The sequence below is a fragment of the Lissotriton vulgaris genome, chromosome 1_2 (genome assembly GCF_964263255.1).
Source record: "Lissotriton vulgaris chromosome 1_2, aLisVul1.2, whole genome shotgun sequence".
Taxonomy (NCBI): Eukaryota; Metazoa; Chordata; class Amphibia; order Caudata; family Salamandridae; genus Lissotriton; species Lissotriton vulgaris.
Genome location: NC_141686.1, coordinates 68,448,722 through 68,467,746, shown reverse-complemented (window position 1 = coordinate 68,467,746; position 19,025 = coordinate 68,448,722). Strand labels below are relative to the sequence as shown.

Here is a 19,025-nt window from a genome sequence, read left to right as displayed (position 1 = left end):
CAGAAGCTGGTATGACGGGGGGATTGCACTGCCAAATCTACAAGCATATTACTGGGCAACTCCCCGTAAAACCATTAATTACTGGCTGCACACACCCCATGACGACCAAGCGTTTAAGGCAGACAGGGAACGAATGAACGCAGACAATATGTTAGCGATGCTATACAACAGAAGACTGGCAATGAAACTAGTGGGACCCACAAAACACACAACCACACAATGGTACACAGCTCAAACGAAATTGGAATGGAAAGACAACATCACTAAATTAACCCCATTATGGGACACCAGGGTGTTCGGACATCTGAGACGCTATTAGGGTTTTACACAGTGGGACGCCATCGGTATCTCAACAGTGGGTGATTTATGGGATAAGGGAACAGTGATTCCATTCCCACAACTCCAGCAACAGTTTGAGTTAGGACCGACTGAGACCTATATATACATACAAATTCGTCATGCATTATTGACGGCAATACCAACAGACACAGTAGTCCCCACTAGAGGACCGACTGCTTACAGACTACATGCAATGCAGCGCCACCTCACTAACATATCGAAAGCTGTTAAACAACTTACCTGACCCCACACTAAGACTGAGAGAATCATGGGTGGAGGAACTAGGCGACATGGACGAATCAGAATGGAACGAGGCATTGGCGTCCCCAAAAGAAGTGGGTATCTCAGCCAGATTTCGCCTAGTGCAACTTAAAATACTGCACAGGACATACTATACCAGGACCACACTCCATAAAATACATCGAGCACAATCCCCATACTGCCTCCGCCGCTGTGGGGAGGAGGGTACATTTCTACATACAATATGGGACTGCCCACTTATAGCTGATTACTGGAAACAAATCATGCGTACCATATCACAGACATTGGAAACATCTCTAGTATCCGAGCCACGTAAATGTCTACTGAATATATTAGACCCCAATGACTTGTCCAGGAATGGGTTGAAATGGGCCACGGTGGGTATGGTAATCGCAAAGAGAGATATTGCACAGAAATGGGGGGCAGCTGAAACCCCCACCCTCACACAATGGAGTAGAAATATGGATATGGTAATGTTTACTGAACGGACAGTATATACAGCTAGGGCCAGTCCGCGTAGCTGGAATAAGATATGGACTCCAGGGAATGTGTACAGGGGGGAGATCTGTGACCCTCTGCCGGAAGACGAAACTGTAACCTCAGATGAGGAATCTGACGGTGCTATCTAGGGGAGGAATAGGAGATTACCTTGATCGCTATGCATACGTGGAAAGCTACCTACTGGAATACCTGGGGACACTGGTTCTGCGCTACTTACATAAATGAGTTGTTGTTTTGTTCATGCTGACGCGGTTGCCTACAGAAGTGCCCTCCATACATATACTTGAACTATACAGTTGTTTCATTCAGTTTAAAAGTTTTAAGACTAAAGCAACTTTAGACCTGAGTTTTATCCGGGACGCTCCCTGTCTGAAAGATAAGCATTTTACCAAACCACGCCGCTGGACCCCAGGGTTGTCGGCTGAATGGCTGTGTTAATTTGATCGAAACATGCCAAACGCTCTTGATGATGTGGCCGGCCCGAGGGGTTGTAGGCTACACGTGGTGTAATGTGCAACCTGTGCAATAAAGGTCTTTTCAACTTTAATAAAAAAAGTAATAGAGTAAACTTGCTGCACACATTTGATCATCATGAGAAGCATGGTGAACAGCGCATAAATACAGAATTGAGAATGCCATCCAAATGGAAACAAAGACGAAAAACGAAAGTAAAAAAAAAAAAAAAAAGACACATTTCACCGTCTTTTATGGTGAGCAGACAAGGAAACTGACATCTGCCGAACTTCCCCATCTGGGATGCCAGATACTCGAAGCCACAGCTACTCCTGAGTCTTCTGCAGAGGTGGCATGTGATGGGCACATTTTGCCAGCAGGGCACTCCAAGCTGCCATACTGAGGTCTGTGTGAGTATCCTGGTCAGCTGGCTAGTAGTCATAGAATACAAATTGTTGGGTGGAGTGGATGGTTAAATGTGAAGAAATTGAAAGATTCGTAAATTGAGTTGACCAAAACCAGTTGGTGGATGAGAATGCACAAACCTGGTTATTTCTACTTTACTACTCTCTCTCTCTCTCTCTCCCAGTTATTCTAATCTGATAAACTTAATTTACATTATACCGACCGCTGCGTCTGCGAATGTACGGATCGTTTACTGCAAACCTCTTGGATCGCACAATTGTACCGTTGTTTAAATTATGATCCTAGCCCACAAATATTTCAGAGTGCCGAAGCGTGCCATCATGGTGGGATATACTGAGAAAAATCCAAGAGAGGCTGGCTGAGGCACGCATGCCACTGGGACATTTACAACTGCAAATGACGAAACCTAAACACACTGTCAGCGCAGTTCCTCCCTCCAGCTTTAAGGGACAAGCCCACAATCACATACTGTCACTACGCAACTGTTGGCAAAGCGGCGTTTGAGTTGTGGTTTCCAAATGTCACTGTTGAGAGAACAACTTTAAACAGTACAACGATGAAACAACACAAATAGGCGAAGATTTTAAAATACGCATTTCACTAGGCTACACACTTTTTAGCTTCAGCAAGCACAAAGAGCTACTTACACAGACGGCTAGCGCTCCTGCTCCCATTTCCAAGAGGTTTTGTATCGTCAAGTTTGTGGAGAAAAATAGTAACAAACGGTCTTCAAAAAGGAGACGGAGAGGGCGGAGCGAGTGGGCAAGGAGAGAGAGAGACGTGTGAGGGAGGAGAGAGGGGAAGATGAGGTAGGGAGCAGGAGGTAAGCCCGCGAGTGGTGAGCGCGCGCGCTTGGCACGAACGAAAGTGAACACGCAAGGATATCAAGCCAGGAGAGCAGTCTGCTCATTTTCAAGCACTGCACTCAGACTTGTGGCACGCTCCTGCTGGCTCCCGCAAGGTGGATGCCGCAGCAAGCACGAGTATGAACTTCGAAAAAGAGCAGGACGGCGGCTAAAGGTCTCCTATGCAGTGCATGCGCGCTGGGTCAAGTAAAGTCAAGTCAGAGAATTTATATAGCGCACTACATACCCAGAGGGTCTCAAGGCGCTTAGGAAGGGGAGGAGGATTACTTGTCAAATATCCACGTTTTAAGTTGCTTTCTGAATGCTAGGTGGTTCTGGGTGAGGCGAAGGTAAGTGGGAAGTGAGTTCCATGTTTTAGCAGCCAGGTATGAGAAGGATCTGCCTCCCATGGTGGTCTTGTTGATGCGAGGTACAGTGGCGAGGGCTTGGCTGGAAGAACATAGTTGGCGGGAGGGGGTGTAGAAGGACAGTTGTGAGTTGAGGCATTCTGGTCCAATGTCGTAGAGTGATTTGTGTGCGTGGGTTAGCAGTCGGAAAGTGATTCTCTTATTGACGGGTAGCCAGTGGAGGTCTTTCAGGTGACCAGAGATGTGTTCGTTGCGTGGGATGTCTAATATGATTCTGGCTGAGGCGTTTTGGATTCGTTGGAGTTTCTTCTGGAGTTTAGCGGTCGTACCTGCGTAGAGGGTGTTTCCGTAGTCCAGTCGGCTCGTGACCAGAGCATGGGTGACTGTTTTCCTGGTTTCGGTGGGGATCCAGCGAAATGTTTTTTTGAGCATGCGAAGAATGTTGAAGCAGGATGAGGATACGGCGCTGACTTGTCTGTTCATTGAGAGTGAAGAATCCAGGATAACGCCTAGGTTCCGTGCGTGGTCTGTCGGGATGGGTGCTTTTCCAAGGGCTTCCGGCCACCAAGAGTCGTCCCATGCAGAGGGGGATGTACCTAGGATGAGGACTTCTGTTTTATCTGAGTTCAGTTTCAGACGGCTGTGTTTCATCCATTCAGCAACTTCTTTCATTCCTTCGTGTAGGTTAGTTTTGGTAAGCGAGACCTAAAAAGGGATTGTGTGGGGAATTTATGCTTCCGTAAATCATATTAAATTATCGTAATTTACATTATTCTGGCCCTTTTTTGTCTTCATGAGGAAGTATTTGGCCATTGTAGCCTAAGTATTTAGGCTGCTTAATCGGTCCTGAAGAAAGGCGAAACTCCACACTAAGATATATTGATTAACTGCTCCAGGGTCCCCGCATGTGGGAGGGAACTATTCAGTGCTTATGACTATAATGAAAATCCCATACGAGAGAACTGTTAGTGACTGTAGCACGGTGTGACTGGTGAAAACTGGTGCACATGAAAAAGGGGCAATTGCAGACCTGGAACTTCAGCATGCTGCGTTTGCCTTCCTGGGAGATAACACAACATGTCTCCCAAAGAGATTAAACAGACAGGAGCAAGAGAGAAAGAAAATACTTTAAGTTAGAGGACCCCCCTCGCCAAGCAATGATTAAATAGATGATTTGGAGGACCCACGTAGTGCCTACCTGAGCCAGGGTGAATCTTTGTTGAAGGGCCTACCACAAGAGTTGGCCGCCACAACTAAAAATGTTGCTGTCACTACTACCAACTTTGAGAAAAAAGGGTCCTCAAAAGAGGGATATCTATAAAACATAATAAAACAATTGCTACAGAGGACCTAGTTAGGAGGATGGAGAAGTGGCGTACAAAGTTAGAGGGCTAAATGGAAGAACAGGATGGGTCCTTCCAGCAGTAGAGTGCATTTAGAGAATGTTTCATGCAAGGAATGAGGATATTGAAGAGTGAGGTGTAAAGGCTTGACAATTAAGCCGGCCATAATTTTCCAATTCAGTTAACATTGCAAACCTGCTTCAAATGTTCCTACAAGTTGAAGTGCTGGAACAGGGTGCCCAAATAAAATCTAGAGTTCCACAAAATAATGAAAGGGACCTATAAGGGAGCTACTACTATACTACTTGAAATGGGATTCCCAATATGACCAGAGGCTGTCACCCGCGCAGCGTCTGAAATTACAAAGATAAGATTGAGGCAAACAAGATACTGATGTTCCCTGATCTCAGCAGGAACACTCAAATTAGGAGACATTGGCTAGTCTATTAAAAAGTAACTTTCAGCAGCCAGGCACATGTCTTCAATTTGGTATTCAGCTAAACTCCACATTTAGGGGCTCATTATGATCGCAGATGGACTTGAGTCCGTCCGCGACCATAGAGGAGGGGGGAACCTCCGCAAGGCCTGCGGAGTTCCCTCCTGTCCAATTAGGATGTGACCGCCAGGGTGGCGGTCACATCCTCTATTTTTACCATTGCGGCGGATGCGGCTTCAAGCTGCACCCGCCGCAATGGTAAAAATGCATACATTGCATTTCTATGCAGAAAGCGGCAGGCTCCATGCGGTGCCTGCCGATTTCTGCATACAAATGCAGGGGGGGTAGGTACCCCCCATGTGCACCCCCCCCTCACCCATGGGGCCCGCAACGGGCCCCCGCAGTGAAGTTACACATGCTTTTCCACGGCGGAAAACCCGGCGGAAAGCATTTTGAGGCTGTTATCCTCGCGGCCTTGGATACACTGAGGAGAAACGCGGATGCGGGCATTCCTCAAGTCCTTGTACTCCTGGATTTGTCTGCCGCATTCGACACGGTGGACCACAACATCCTTCTCCACCGTGTTGGCCAGGCAGGCATACAGGGTACTGCCCTTAAATGGATTGCGTCATTTCTAACTGGACGTACTCAGGCTGTGCGTCTGGGCCCGTACACCGCAGCAAAAACCTCCACGTCTTGTGGAGTACCCCAAGGCTCTTCCATCTCGCCATTATTATTCAATCTTTACCTCCGCCCACTTATCCACTCACTCAAGAACTGGGACATCACGGTATATAATTATGCCGATGATTTGCAGATAATTTTTCCCCTCAACTCTTCCAATGCTGTTAACACCTTTCGCACTGCTATGATTCACATCCTACATTGGATGAATGAGAATCAATTAAAGTTGAATCCAGGAAAAACCGAGCTGCTCCTTCCCGGCTCCAGTTCTGCTCACTGGGGTCCACAGTTCTGGCCCACAGAATTTGGCCCCCTTCCACCGTCGGTCAAATCAGTGAAAAGTCTGGGCGTGATTATTGATGCAGAGCTTTCTTTGAAAGCCCAAGTGGGCGCTGTCATCTCGTCCTGTATGTATCAGCTGAGAAAGATCCGCAAAGTTAGCCATCTTTTACCACCTCCTGCTCTAACTCAGGTTGTCATCTCTTTGGTTCTCTCCCGCCTGGACTTTTCCAATTCCATCTACCATGGCCTCCCTCAGTCTCTGCTGCATCGTCTCCAGGTGGTTCAGAACCAGGCGGACCCGCTCATCTATAAAATCCCTAAATGGCAATCGGCAAAACCCCTGCTGCATCGCCTTCATTGGTTGCCGATGGGACTAAGGTCAGCCTTTAAGGTAGCCTGCCTCACTTACAAAGCCCAGCACTGCACTAGTCCTGCATTCTTGCAATCTTTAATTACCCCACATCGCCCGTCACGCAACCTCCGTTCTGCTTACCTTCACATGCTTGTTGCTCCCAAAGTCAAAACCAAGAAGTACGGCGGCCGCCGCTTCTCTCATCTGGCCCCTAGCCTTTGGAATTCCCTCCCTTTTTCCATCAAGTCAAGCACTTCCCTTTCTATTTTCAGAAAACTGCTTAAGACATTTCTCTTCCCCTCCCTAGGCTAATCTGGTCAGTGTCAACTCTTCATTTTCCATCCTGTTATAAAGAGCGCCAGGAAACCTTTGGTGACAGTGCGCGTTACAAGAGTCATTTAACATAACATAACATAACATAAAGCCCATCCTAATATGGCTGGCGGTGTCTGATAGACACCGCCAGCCATGTTAGAGCTTTTCCGCCGCGGTTGTAAGCCAACCGCGGCGGAAAAGCTGCGGACAGAAACCAGGACCCACCAACCATCCTAATGTGGCGGTGGGTCTTTGATGGGTCCGCTGCGGTTTTCCTGCATCCTCCGGGCCGGAGGTGGCTTCCGCCGGCCCGGAGGATGCGGGAAAACCGCAATCGTAATAGACTCCCTAGTATGAAGAAAAGGATTTTTACCTCACAAGCAGAACAAAACATTGGGGCAAGTAGGAATCTTAGGACCAAGATTAGTCAGATGTAGGCTGAACAAAATTTGGAATGAGGTTATTTCTCTTTTGTTTGGATGGTATGTGGCTGCCTGATGAACCGAGCAGCTATCCCTAGAGTAAGAGGAACACCGAGAGACCCAACTCCTTGAAATCATAATGGATGAAATTAGTATCTGCCCTTTCCCTCTCCCCACCCTTATAGAGTAACACCTCTTGCTGTTAAAAATGAGCGAGAGTATGATACTTATTTCTTGGTATCGGAAGTGATATAACAAAAGAATAATTAACAAATATTCTTTTAGACATAATTTTATTTCTGCAGTCTTATTACAACTGAACTACGTCCAATAAATAAGACAATCCTAAAAATGGTTTCAATAGGGTTCACTTTTTCATAATTACATTCTCATTTCCTCTATATGCGTCGGGCTACTGATGCTTCCCAAACTTTTAGTGACGTCAAACACACATCTACCATTTGTTTACATGCAAATAAATAAGACTTCCATTAAATCCAGACTCTATTTTTGGTAGCAGAAGCCCATTCTGGTCCCCAATGTTTACACCTCCCTCCGCATCCCAGCCAGATATGCAACCGTTTTCATTGGATGGGCAGCAACTAAGACTTACACTGCCTGCCTACATTTCACTAGATGGTAGTTCTAATGAGCATCTGTAAAGTAGTATCCTTTAAGGACCTCTTTGCATCTTGAGAGAAGTGAGCAGCATGCCATGTGAAGCATCATTGTGCTCCTGGAAGGGGGCACCTGAAACAGGACTAAGGGGGATTTCTCACCACCTACACCCCTCGCCCCCCGCATAGACAAAATGGGCAAATCCCTGAGGAGCACCAGCTGAAAAATCTGCCAACTGAGAGAATATCCTTCAAAGATTAACAGAAATCAAGAGTTACCAATTGTGTCCTCTGAAAAAGGTTCTCATTGTCAACAAATGTGATCAGCCACAAGGTTGCTGTAAACAAACCAGAAAGAAACATAATATAAAGTTAAAATAAGAAGCCAACCTTTAGCCTATCCACTAGATCCCTTTCCTCCTTGTTCTGCACAAATTGTGTGATCCAGTCAGGTTCTGCAATGGGATCTGAAGGCTTAGTGCCATGTTTTGTGTCATTTCCATTCTGCTCTGTGTGAACTCCTGCCAGGGCTTCAGATTCTTCTCGCTTCTTCTTCTCTTCATAATCCTTGAGCCACGTCAGAGCACCGCAGATCAGGCTTAAGGACTTCCCCTGGATGAACAGGAAAAAAAGCCACAATAATTATGTCACTCAGCAAAAAAGTTGGAATGTTTCAGCTGTAGAATGAAATCCACCATGCACTCTCATCTACTATCCAACAGGCCACAACCCATGTCTCATGGAATAAGCCTCCGATCTGTTCCCAAACCAACCCAGCATAGACCAACATTTTAATATTCCGAGCAGACTGCAATTTCAAGTGAGACACACTGAATTAAAAATATTAGCAGAACCCAGCCGGTCTTCAATGCCTCTAAAATGCAGGCTTGATCCAGCCAATATAAGTAGGCCCCATCTCCTTCCTACAGGCCATCATGGAAATTGAGATCCAGCAAGGCACACCAGATCATGTAAACTAAAGGAAACTTCAAAAAGGACAAAGAGAAATCTATATAGACTTTAGGGGCTCAACTACAGAACTTACTACAAGGAGACTGTAGGAACCTCACAAATTTGGCATCTTTCAAATAGTAACCACCCTTTTCAAGGAGCTTTCCAGTTATCTTGTTAACCATCCACCCCACCGTGGTAGGGCAAGGCCCAAAGTAACAGATAGGAACTTCTGACTCCGAACTAACGTCAGAATATGCTGAACCAACCTCATACTATTTCTTTTTAATCATATATAGGAGCATTTTATCATACAATGATACCAACAAAGAAAAAAGAAGAAAAGAATGTAAAATAGAACAGTGGAGTTCACATACCCATAAGCCTCATAATAGGCAACATTACTCAACACTGCACTGAAATGCCCTGGCATCAGCTGTATACATTGGTTCAATTCAATGTCTCAAGGCGGTGAGGTAGTATTCCTAATCATCATAATACTCAATTTTCCCCAAAAACTATAATCTTTATGAAGCAACCCTGGGTCATTGTACACTTATTACTCTAGGACAGAGGTCTTCAATCTGTAGGGCGCAACCCCCAGGGGGGCCATGGAGTCATGGGAAGGGGGGCACGCATTCCCTAGCCTCACTTGTGTCTGGAATCCAAAACGTTTGCTTTCATTTTGGAAACAGACGACTGTCCCGGGATGTCTAATTTCCATGATTAAAATGCTTCAGCTGAAGTTTCATTAATTGAGCCTCCTGTGTGTGAATAGCCTGCGTGCCAGGAGTCCTAAATGCAAATGTGCGCCAGAAGTTAATCTGCAAATGTAAAGGGTGCTTGGGAGCCGGTTCTATTTTTAATTGATTGAATCACTCCAAGCTTTGTGATGACAAAGATGTGTTTTTTTGGAGAGGTGGTGCAAAGAGTTAACAACTGGGCTGTGAAGTGTGTGCTTTAAATCGTAATTGCATTTACACAACCCTTATTTGTCCTAAGTAGCTGTTGAAGGGACAGTTCTGAAGAAAAATAATTGCATTACTTACGCTCTGGTATTACTGAAATATACATTTTGGAAGCACCATTTTATCGCAAACTATTTGCACATTTTGAATCAGTATATCTTATACTGTGTGTAATGCAATTATAAAATAAGGACTTACATATTCACAGTGCTTTCTGCCAAAGGTTGTGACCTCGTAACACTTAAAATACACAAGTCCCTATTCTCCCCGCTGCACCAACCAAGATTTAATTCTACGGCTCTCTGGTTACACACAGACCTCTGCAGTGTATTAACTAATAGAGGTTTCATAATGTACTACAGTGTATTTCCCAATGAGTAACAACTATTTACATTTATTTTTCATTTACCTGCCCATTATTTTACATGTAGCTACCTTATGGTGAAAGACCTAAAAACACTTACAGAATATTTTAGGGTTTATTTATGAGAGGCTTGCGCCACCAGAGCATCACCTGCTCCAGGACACCCCCACGCCGCACGGCCCACCAGCTGTAGGCGCGGCTCTCCCCCAGCGCCACAGGTCCATCCCTGGCCTCAGGTGCCACCTCGCTGCTGCTCGCTATTTTCGCCTGTTTTTTTCCGCTTTTTTGCCCCTCTGTGCCCAGCTGTCAGCGTCCTGTATTTCTACTGTGATTTACTGTTTAGTGCTTCTTTTTTGTAAATAGGACTATTGCGCCTTGTATTTTTGTGATCCCCCCCCTCCGCTCCCCGCTTCCCGCCGCTGCTGCTCCCTCGCGGCCTCGCCCCCTTTCATTTCTGTCAACCCCATTGGCCCCCCGCTCCCGCCTCCCAGCTGCTCCTCCCTCCCACTTCGCCTGAAATGGAACCCGCGCGCACGCGAAGCATTCACGCGCAGCAGGCTCGCCAAAGGCAAGCCAGTCTGCGCCCGTCCGCGCCTGGACCGCGCCCAGCGCCAGGACACCTGGCCGCGTCGACGCCAGACCACACGACGGACCTACGACGCCGCCACCCTCAACGCACTCAACGCCGGCCGAACCCCCGCCTCTACCGAGCCACCCCGAAACGCACCCACGGACCCTTCACCTGACAAGCCTTCAAATTCACCTGCCTCCGGACCTGCACCGCACCCAACAAGCTGAGCACCAGCAGCAACCACCTCAAGTGCATATTGCTCAACACCCGCTCCGTCCACAGACACGCCGTCGAACTCTGGAACCTGCTCGACACAACATCACCAGACGTCGCCTTCCTCACAGCAACCTGAACGCCTCCTCAGCTCCTGACATCGCCATAGCCATCCCGGACGGATACAAGATCACCCACTGATTACATCCTCCTAGGGGACCTCAACTTCCACCTGGAGAACAACAAGGACAGCAACACCACCACCCTGCTGGACAACCTCGCTAACCTCGGACTCAAGCAACTGGTGAACACCCCCACCCACTACGCCGGCCACACGCTTGACCCCCCCCGTCTTCTCCTCCAGCAAACGCATCTCCTTCAGCCACTCCACCGGACTCCATTGGACTGACCACAGCTGCATCCACTTCAGCCTCAGAAGAACCACGACCCACCACCATCCGCAACAGATTCCTCGCAGGAGCTGGAGCAAGATCACCGCCGAGCAGCTCGCCACCTCCCTCCGCCAGAACCCTCCCGCCAGCACAACGGACCCCAACGAAGCAGCCAGCAACCTCACACAGTGGCTCACCAACTGCGCAGATGACCTCGCACCACTGAAGAACCCTCCCAGTAGACCCGGCAGCAAGAAAGCCCCCTGGTTCACCGACTAACTCAATATCTCCAAGAAGAACTGCCGCACCCTCGAGAAAGCCTGCGCCACGACCAGACCACAGACAACATGACGGCCCTCAAGCACGCCACCCACAAACACCACCAGCTGATTCGCACCACCAAGAAGACAGCATTCAAAGAACGACTGGACAACAACGCCCACAACAGTAAGGAACTCTTCAGCATCGTCAAAGAGTTCTCCAACCCCAGCGCCGGAAACAACGACATCACTCTCTCGCAAGACCTCTGCGACTCACTCGCCTTGTTCTTCCACCGCAAGATCGCCGATATACACAACAGCTTCGGCGCACCACCCACGCACCCAACCACCGAACCAACGCGCCCCACCACCACCCTCTGCGCCTGGACCCCGGTCAGCACCGAAGACACCACCCGCATGATCAACACCATCCACTCTGGATCACCAACCGACCCCTGCCCCCACCACGTCTTCAACAAGGCCAACTCCATCATCGCACCACAACTCCGGGACATCAGCAACACCTCCTTCAACACCGCCACCTTCCCGGAGATCTGGAAGCAGGCCGAGCTCAGCGCCCTCCTGAAGAAACCGACAGCAGACCCCACCGACCTCAAGAACTACCGCCCCATCTCGCTCCTCCCTTTTCCTGCCAAAGTCATCGAGAAGACCGTCAACAGCCAGCTTGCTGCCTTCCTCGAGACGAACGGATCCCTTGACCCCTCGCAGTCCGGTTTCCGAGCCAACCACAGCACCGAGACCGCCCTCATCGCAGCCACTGACGACATCAGATCCCTGCTCGACAACGGGGAAACAGCGGCCCTCATCCTCCTGGACCTCTCTGCAGCGTTCGACACCGTCTGCCTCCGCACCCTAGTACAGCGCCTCAACAACATCGGAATCCAAGAGAAGGCACTGGAGTGGATCATCTCGTTCCTCGCCGGAAGAACCCAGAGAGTCCCCCTCCCCCGTTCAGATCCGAGACCACCGAAGTCATCTGTGGCGTACCACAAGGATCATCACTCAGCCCAACCCTCTTCAACGTCTACATGAGCCCTCTCGCAGCCATCGCACTAAAACACAACCTCAACATCATCTCCTACGCTGACGACACCCAGCTGATCCTCTCCCTCACCAACGACCCCGCCAGCGCCAGAACAAGCCTACACGAAAGGATGAAAGACGTTGCCTGAAACTGAACTCAGATAAGACGGAAATCCTCATCCTGCGATCATCGCCCTCCGCCTGGGACGACTCCTGGTGGCCCCCTGCCCTGGGCACCACTCCCAAACCAACGGACCACGCACGCAACCTGGGCTTCATCCTGGACTCCTCCCTCTCGATGACCAGACAAGTCAACGCTGTCTCATCATCATGCTTCAACACCCTGCGCATGCTCCGCAAGATAATCCAATGGATCCCCACCGAAACCAGGAAGACGATCACCCAGGCACTGGTCACCAGCCGGCTGGACTACGGAAACACCCTCTATGCCGGAACCACAGCCAAACTTCAGAAAAGACTCCAGCGCATCCAGAACGCCTCCGCACGACTCGTCCTGGACATCCCCCGACACAGCCACATCTCCGGCCACGTGAGAGACCTGCACTGGCTCCCCGTCAGCAAGAGGATCAAGTTCAGACTCCTCACCCACGCACACAAGGCCCTCCACGACCTGGGCCCCAAGTACCTCAACAACCGCCTGACCTTTTACACCCCCACTCGCCAACTACGATCGTCCAACCACACACATCAGGGATTGTCCTACTTTTTACCTACAATGCACCCTGCCCTTGGGCTTACCATAGGGATGACTAATATGCAGGAAAGGGAAAGTTTAGGAACTGGCAAGTGGGTGCACTTGCCCAGTCAGCATGGCAGTACCAGACTGCATACAGGACCTGCAATGGTAAACCTGAGACACACTTTTACAGGCTGCTTCTGTGGGTGGCACAACCAGTGCTGCAAGCCCACCAGCAGTATTTGGTTTACAAGGCCTAAGCACACTTAGTGCACTGTACTAGGGCCTGACAAGTAAACCAAATCAACCATTCCTGAAATCACTAATCCATACATCAATGTACCATAGGGAGCACTTGCACTGTGGCACTGGACAGCAGTGACACAGTGCCCAAAGCATCTATAACCAGCAAAATACAGGAGTCAACAGCAAAAAATGGAATGGAGACCCACCCCAAGGTGCCAGGTCCAAGCATGGACAACTGAAGTCCTGTCTAAAGAAAGTGTATATATGCTAGAAATGTCCGCCCAACTTTAGGTGATAGATTGCCCGTGGGGCTTTTAGTCTTTTTGCTATTGTATTAGTCAAGTGGCATGTGTGTACAATTGCTCTGTGCAGCATTCAACCACTTTATTTTATTTATTTAGAGCATGTTGTATAGCGCACAGATACCCCAACGGGGTGTCCCGGCGCTCCTGTGAGTAATGAGGCTGTATCGGACTCAGATGGGGCTAACAAAAGAGAAAGGTTTTTAGAGCTCTCCGGAAGGGGAGTTCCTCCTGGATGGTCCGGATGGACATGGGTAGTTTGTTCCAGTGGGTGGCGGCACAGACTTGGAATGTTTTTCCCCCAGAACAAACTTTTTTGAATCTGGGGGTGGAAAGGAGATGTTTAGAGCTGGAACGGAGAAGTCTGGCGTTGCTGTACGGACGGAGGCAGGAGGATAGGTATGCAGAGCCCTTTCCCTTGACTGCCCGGTGGGCCAGGGTAAGTGCCTTAAATTCTGCCCTTTTGTGAACAGGAAGCCAGTGTAGCGTATGCCGGTGGGGAGTGATATGTTCACGAAGGGGGAGGCCGCAGACCAGACGAACAGCAGCATTCTGGACTGTCTGAAGACGCCGTTGGAGGCCCAAGGAAAGTCCAAGGTACAATCCGTTGGCATAATCCAGATGGGAGGTGATCAGAGCCTCCACAATTGTTTTCCTAGAATGACTGGGAAGGAAATTGATGAACTTTTTCATCATCCTCATCTTAGAAAAGCAGGCCGCGGATTATTATTATTATTACATTTCTTATATAGCGCCAGAATCAACCCCCGAAGGGGTATCTCCGCGCTTGCCTTGGGAACCCGCCCTGGTTTTTCCCTGTGAGATAGCCTCTACAGGGCATCCCCAAGGTGAAAGCCAGGCATCCCGCCGCGGGGGGGCCGTTGTGGAGATTAAGCAAGCTTAATGCCCAGAGTTGCAGAGTGTGAACCCATGATTAGGTCAGGCACCGAAGCGAGAATTGTCGAGTCCGTGGACATATGAGCTCAACACCCTGCCGCGTCAGGAATCGAACCCTGGTCCCGGGTCTGACCTCTGCTTCAGGGTCTGCCTGCTCTAACCAGTGAGCCACGGATACCGTCTGGATTTGTTTTTGGGAAGAGAGGTTGGTATCCCAGATTACCCCGAGGTTTTTAACTGAGACTTTGGGTGAAGGGGGTGCGCTCAGTTCGAGGGGCCACCACAAGTTGGAGTCCAGAGGCGCGGGCTGGTGGAAAAATATGGCCTCGGTTTTGCCGGCGTTAAGCCGGAGGGAGTTGTTATCCATCCAACTTGCAATGTTGCGGAGGCAGTTCTTCAACGGGTCAAAGGTAGATTGGGATGGGGAGTCGTATGAAAACAGTAGCTGTATATCGTCAGCGTAGGAAGTGGCCTTGATTCCAGGAGGAGGCTAAGTGAGGAGCCTTGGGGGACTCCCCACCTGAGCGGGCGGCTGTCCGAGGTAAATGGGGGTGTGAATACTGCCTGTACGATTGGACAGAAAGGAAGCCAACCATTCCAAGGCCGTGCCTTGTATGCCTTTTGCCTGCAGACGGTCAAGGAGGACGGGGTGGGAGACGGTGTTGAATGCTGCCGACAGATCGAGCAGCACCAACACCGCTCTTGATCCCTCGTCCAACTTACATCGGATGGCATCAGCCATCTCAATGACGGCGGATTCGGTGCTATATCCGGGTCTGAATCCGTGCTGTGAGTTATGGAAGGCGCCGTGGGTTTCCAGGAAGCTGGCCAGTTGCCGTTGTACGAGTTTCTCAAGTACTTTAGCTGGTGCGGGGAGCAGGGAGATAGGTCGGTAGTTAGCTAGTTCGGTAGGGTCTGCATTCGCCTTTTTGAGTATGGGCACCAGTCTAGCGTGTTTCCAAGAGTCGGGGTAGATGCCAGTCTGGAGGGAGTCATTCCATATATCATTTAAAATGGGGTTGAGCAGGGGGACTAAGGATTTGTACTGTTTTGCCGGCCAGGGGTCCATGGGGGAGCCAGATTTGCATTTTAGTAATTCTGCCAGCGATTGTTCCGGGGTAATCAACTCAAAGTTTGAGAAGACATGGATGGGGTTGGAGCTGGCTATGCATGGTTCGTGATTATCAGAGTTAGTCTTGATGGGAAAGGAGTTTTGAATAGTGGCAATCTGGTCTTCAAAATAATTAGAGAGACGATCGAAGAGGGTCTGGGACACCGGGGTTTGACGCTTGAGGGCCAGTGGGTCTGTGAAGGTTCTAACGGTATTGAAAATCTCTCTTGACGAGCCTTGTGCCCGGGTGATTTTCTCCTCTAATGGGATCTTTTGTGGTCTATGATCTTCTTCCTGTATTCCCTAAGGGCAGATTTATATTTAAGTTTGCTGTTTGGAGAGTAAGATCGTCTCCAGCGTCTCTCTAGCTGTTTGCAGGCCGATTTGCTTTTGCGGAGTTCGTCCGAGTACCAGGGTGTGGAGGGGGTGGCTCGGGAGGATTTAATAGGCCTGATAGGGGCTAAAAGATCGATAGCGGAGGTGATCCAATGGTTAAATTTGGACAATCTAGTATCTAGATCAGTAGCCTCCTCAAGGGCGAGCGAGGTGCGATGAGTGGCTAGGTTGTCAGGGGAAATCATGCTCCAGTTGCGGCCCACTGGATTAGGTGGGGGTCTAGAACGATCCTGATGGAAAAAGGAGATGGTAAAAGGGATCACATAGTGATCAGACCAGGTTACAGGGATGGGGTCACTCGAGGAAATATCGGTTAAGTTGGTGCAGATAAGGTCCAAGGTGTGTCCTGCCTTATGAGTGGGGCCGGAAATTATTTGGTTTAGCCCACCATCAGATAAGGTGGAAACAAAATTAACGACGGTGGGGACATCGGCATTGTCTACGTGAAGATTGAAGTCCCCAATGAGGGTGAAGTTGACGTGACGGGAGGAGGCTTGTAAGGCCTAATCAAGGAGAGCCGGAAGATGGGTAGTTTTAGATTTGGGAGGGCGGTATACTAATAAACCCGAGTACGTACAATTGGGTGCTAATTTGATACAGAAAGGTAGTGCCTCGATACAATCTATTTGGGAGTAGAAAAAGGAAGAGATGGACCAGATAGATCTGTAGATTATGGCCACACCTCCACCGGGGTGGATATTCTGTCTATTGGCGCACAAGATCTTGATTTTCTGGCAGAATGGCAAGGCAGAGAGCAGGGTTGGTTTCTTCCCCTAACCAAGTTTCAGTGAGAAAAAGAAGGTCCCACTTGTTATCCTCTAACGATTGAGCTACGTCTAGAGAGTGTTTCACAAGTGAGCGGTAATTGATCAGTGCAGCTTTAATGATAATTTTCTTGGGGGCCGGGGGGTGTGGGGTGGAAGCCTGTAGAAAATGACATGGTGTCGGGGGGTAGTTGACTCTATTTTGTGCACTACAGGGTTTATAGGGTAGTGACGAGGGGTCGGAAGAGGAGGTATGCGCATAGGAAAAGCTTTTTAAGTCGAGATGAAATAGGGCTTCCCTACCGTAGGAGATGGTGGGAGAGGGGCGAGGTAAAGCAGAGTTCTGGCTGGTCGCGGCCGTGTCCTGGTCGCGGACGGGCGCAGATGGACAGGACTCTGGTACGACTCCGGCACGCTTCCGGCGCGTCCGCTGCGAGGAGGCATGTCCGTCCCTTTTTATGCTCGCCACTAGGAAGCGTCAGACGCTTCCCCCACCTAAGTTGGCCACTGCGGTATTTTTGGAGCTCACCCGGGGGTGTGGAGATGTCCTCAGCATTTACATCGGCTGGGACTTGCCCGGTGAGTGGGGGAATACGAGGGTGAGGGGGCACGGAGATCGCGCTTAGCGGTTCAAGCGGGGCGGGGGGAGACCAAAGTACAGTGTGCAGGTCCTGTTAGGAGGCTTAGTGATTCAAGCCGAGCAAGTACGAATAAGTTTTAAAATACAAATGCAGATAGGTTTAAAATGAAGAGCTTATTTAATCAAGCAGATCAGAGCATATATTTTTAAAAGTCGCTTTCAGGAAAGGTTAAACAAACAAACAGATTTGAGCGCAGTGACACAGCAACCTCCCGGCTTCCGCCTCAGGAGGGATTCAAACACACAGTGAGATAGAGACCTGGATTGGGTGCTCTTTTTATGCTGGCCACTAGGAAGCGTCGGACGCTTCCCCCACCTAAGATGGCCGCTGCGGTATTTTTGGAGCTCACCCGGGGGTGTGGAGATGTCCTCAGCGTTTACATCGACTGGGACTTGCCAGGTGAGTGGGGGAATACGAGGGTGAGGGGGCGCTGACATCGCACTTAGCAGTTCAAGCGGGGCGGGGGGGAGACCAAAGTGCAGTGTGCAGTTCCTGTTAGGAGGCTTAGTGATGAGAGTACGAATAAGTATTAAAATACAAATGCAGATAAGTTTAAAATGAAGAGCTCAGTTAATCAAGCAGATCAGAGCATATATTTTTAATAGTCGCTTTCAGGAAAGGTTAAACAAACAAACAGATTCGAGCGCAGTGACACAGCAACCTCCCGGCTTCCGCCTCAGGAGGGATTCAACCACACAGTTTAGTCTCAGAGAACCAGCTTCTCGAATACTGAATTTAACCGATTTGTCAGCATCTTAGCAAATATGGTTGCTTTTAAATTGAATAAAGAGATTAGCTGCAAAGAGTTGCATTTATCTGCTGATCTATCAGTCTTACGCAAGTATGAAATTACCGCCTCCATGATATCTTTGATGTAAAAAATATTTCCTAGAAATGTGGGACTAGTATAGATGTGTTTGGCTTGTAGAATTCTCTAGGGAGGCCATTTGGGTCAGGAGTATTCTCTGACTGCAATTGAAAGATTGTCTCTGTGATTCCATCTAGAGTGATCTCTGGTTTAAGTTTTGATACAAGCTTCTGATATTGAACTGGTTTTACATTTGGTTACAACGTTGTCTAAATGGCTGGCCTTTGGATCTGTAGATTTTAGCAAATTCCTGTTGCGTGTCTAACCTAAAAGGCAAAAACTGCCTTAGTTATACCTCACTTTTATTCAGCCACTAGATCAATTTTACAGCCTTATCCCAGGTCATACAATCTACACAGAGGTGAGACAAATTGTCTGGGCTTCGTTGAAGGCCATCCAACCATGATACATCCTAGCTGTTTCTAGTATATATCGGAAAATTTCTATAGCTTGATCCTTGAATTTTCTTTCTATTGCTAAAATGTGGATTTCAGTTAAGTTCCTCCTGCTTCTCTTTTTCGAGTTAAGCTATTCAACCAATTGCCCTGCTTTTCCATATGAGTTTATAGGACTCCTGTAACACTGTTGGCTGCCATGTTTAGTTGGAAATAATGTTGATTCTTTCATCAGTGCTTCTGGTTATTTAGTGTTTTGCATCCACCTAGGATTTTGACACCACAAACCTGGAAGTTTACT

At 48.8% G+C, this 19,025-nt stretch overlaps 1 protein-coding gene across 1 annotated transcript in view; it reads right to left on the bottom strand.

Annotated features, from left to right (window-relative positions):
* The window catches only part of DDX11 (DEAD/H-box helicase 11), a 430,817-nt gene that overhangs the window by 343,708 nt on the left and 68,084 nt on the right, over nucleotides 1-19,025 (bottom strand). Inside the window, exon 3 of the mRNA XM_086952822.1 lies at nucleotides 8,035-8,256. Within this exon, the coding sequence (XP_086808948.1) occupies nucleotides 8,035-8,256 (222 nt within the window). The remainder of the gene's footprint in view (nucleotides 1-8,034; nucleotides 8,257-19,025) is intronic.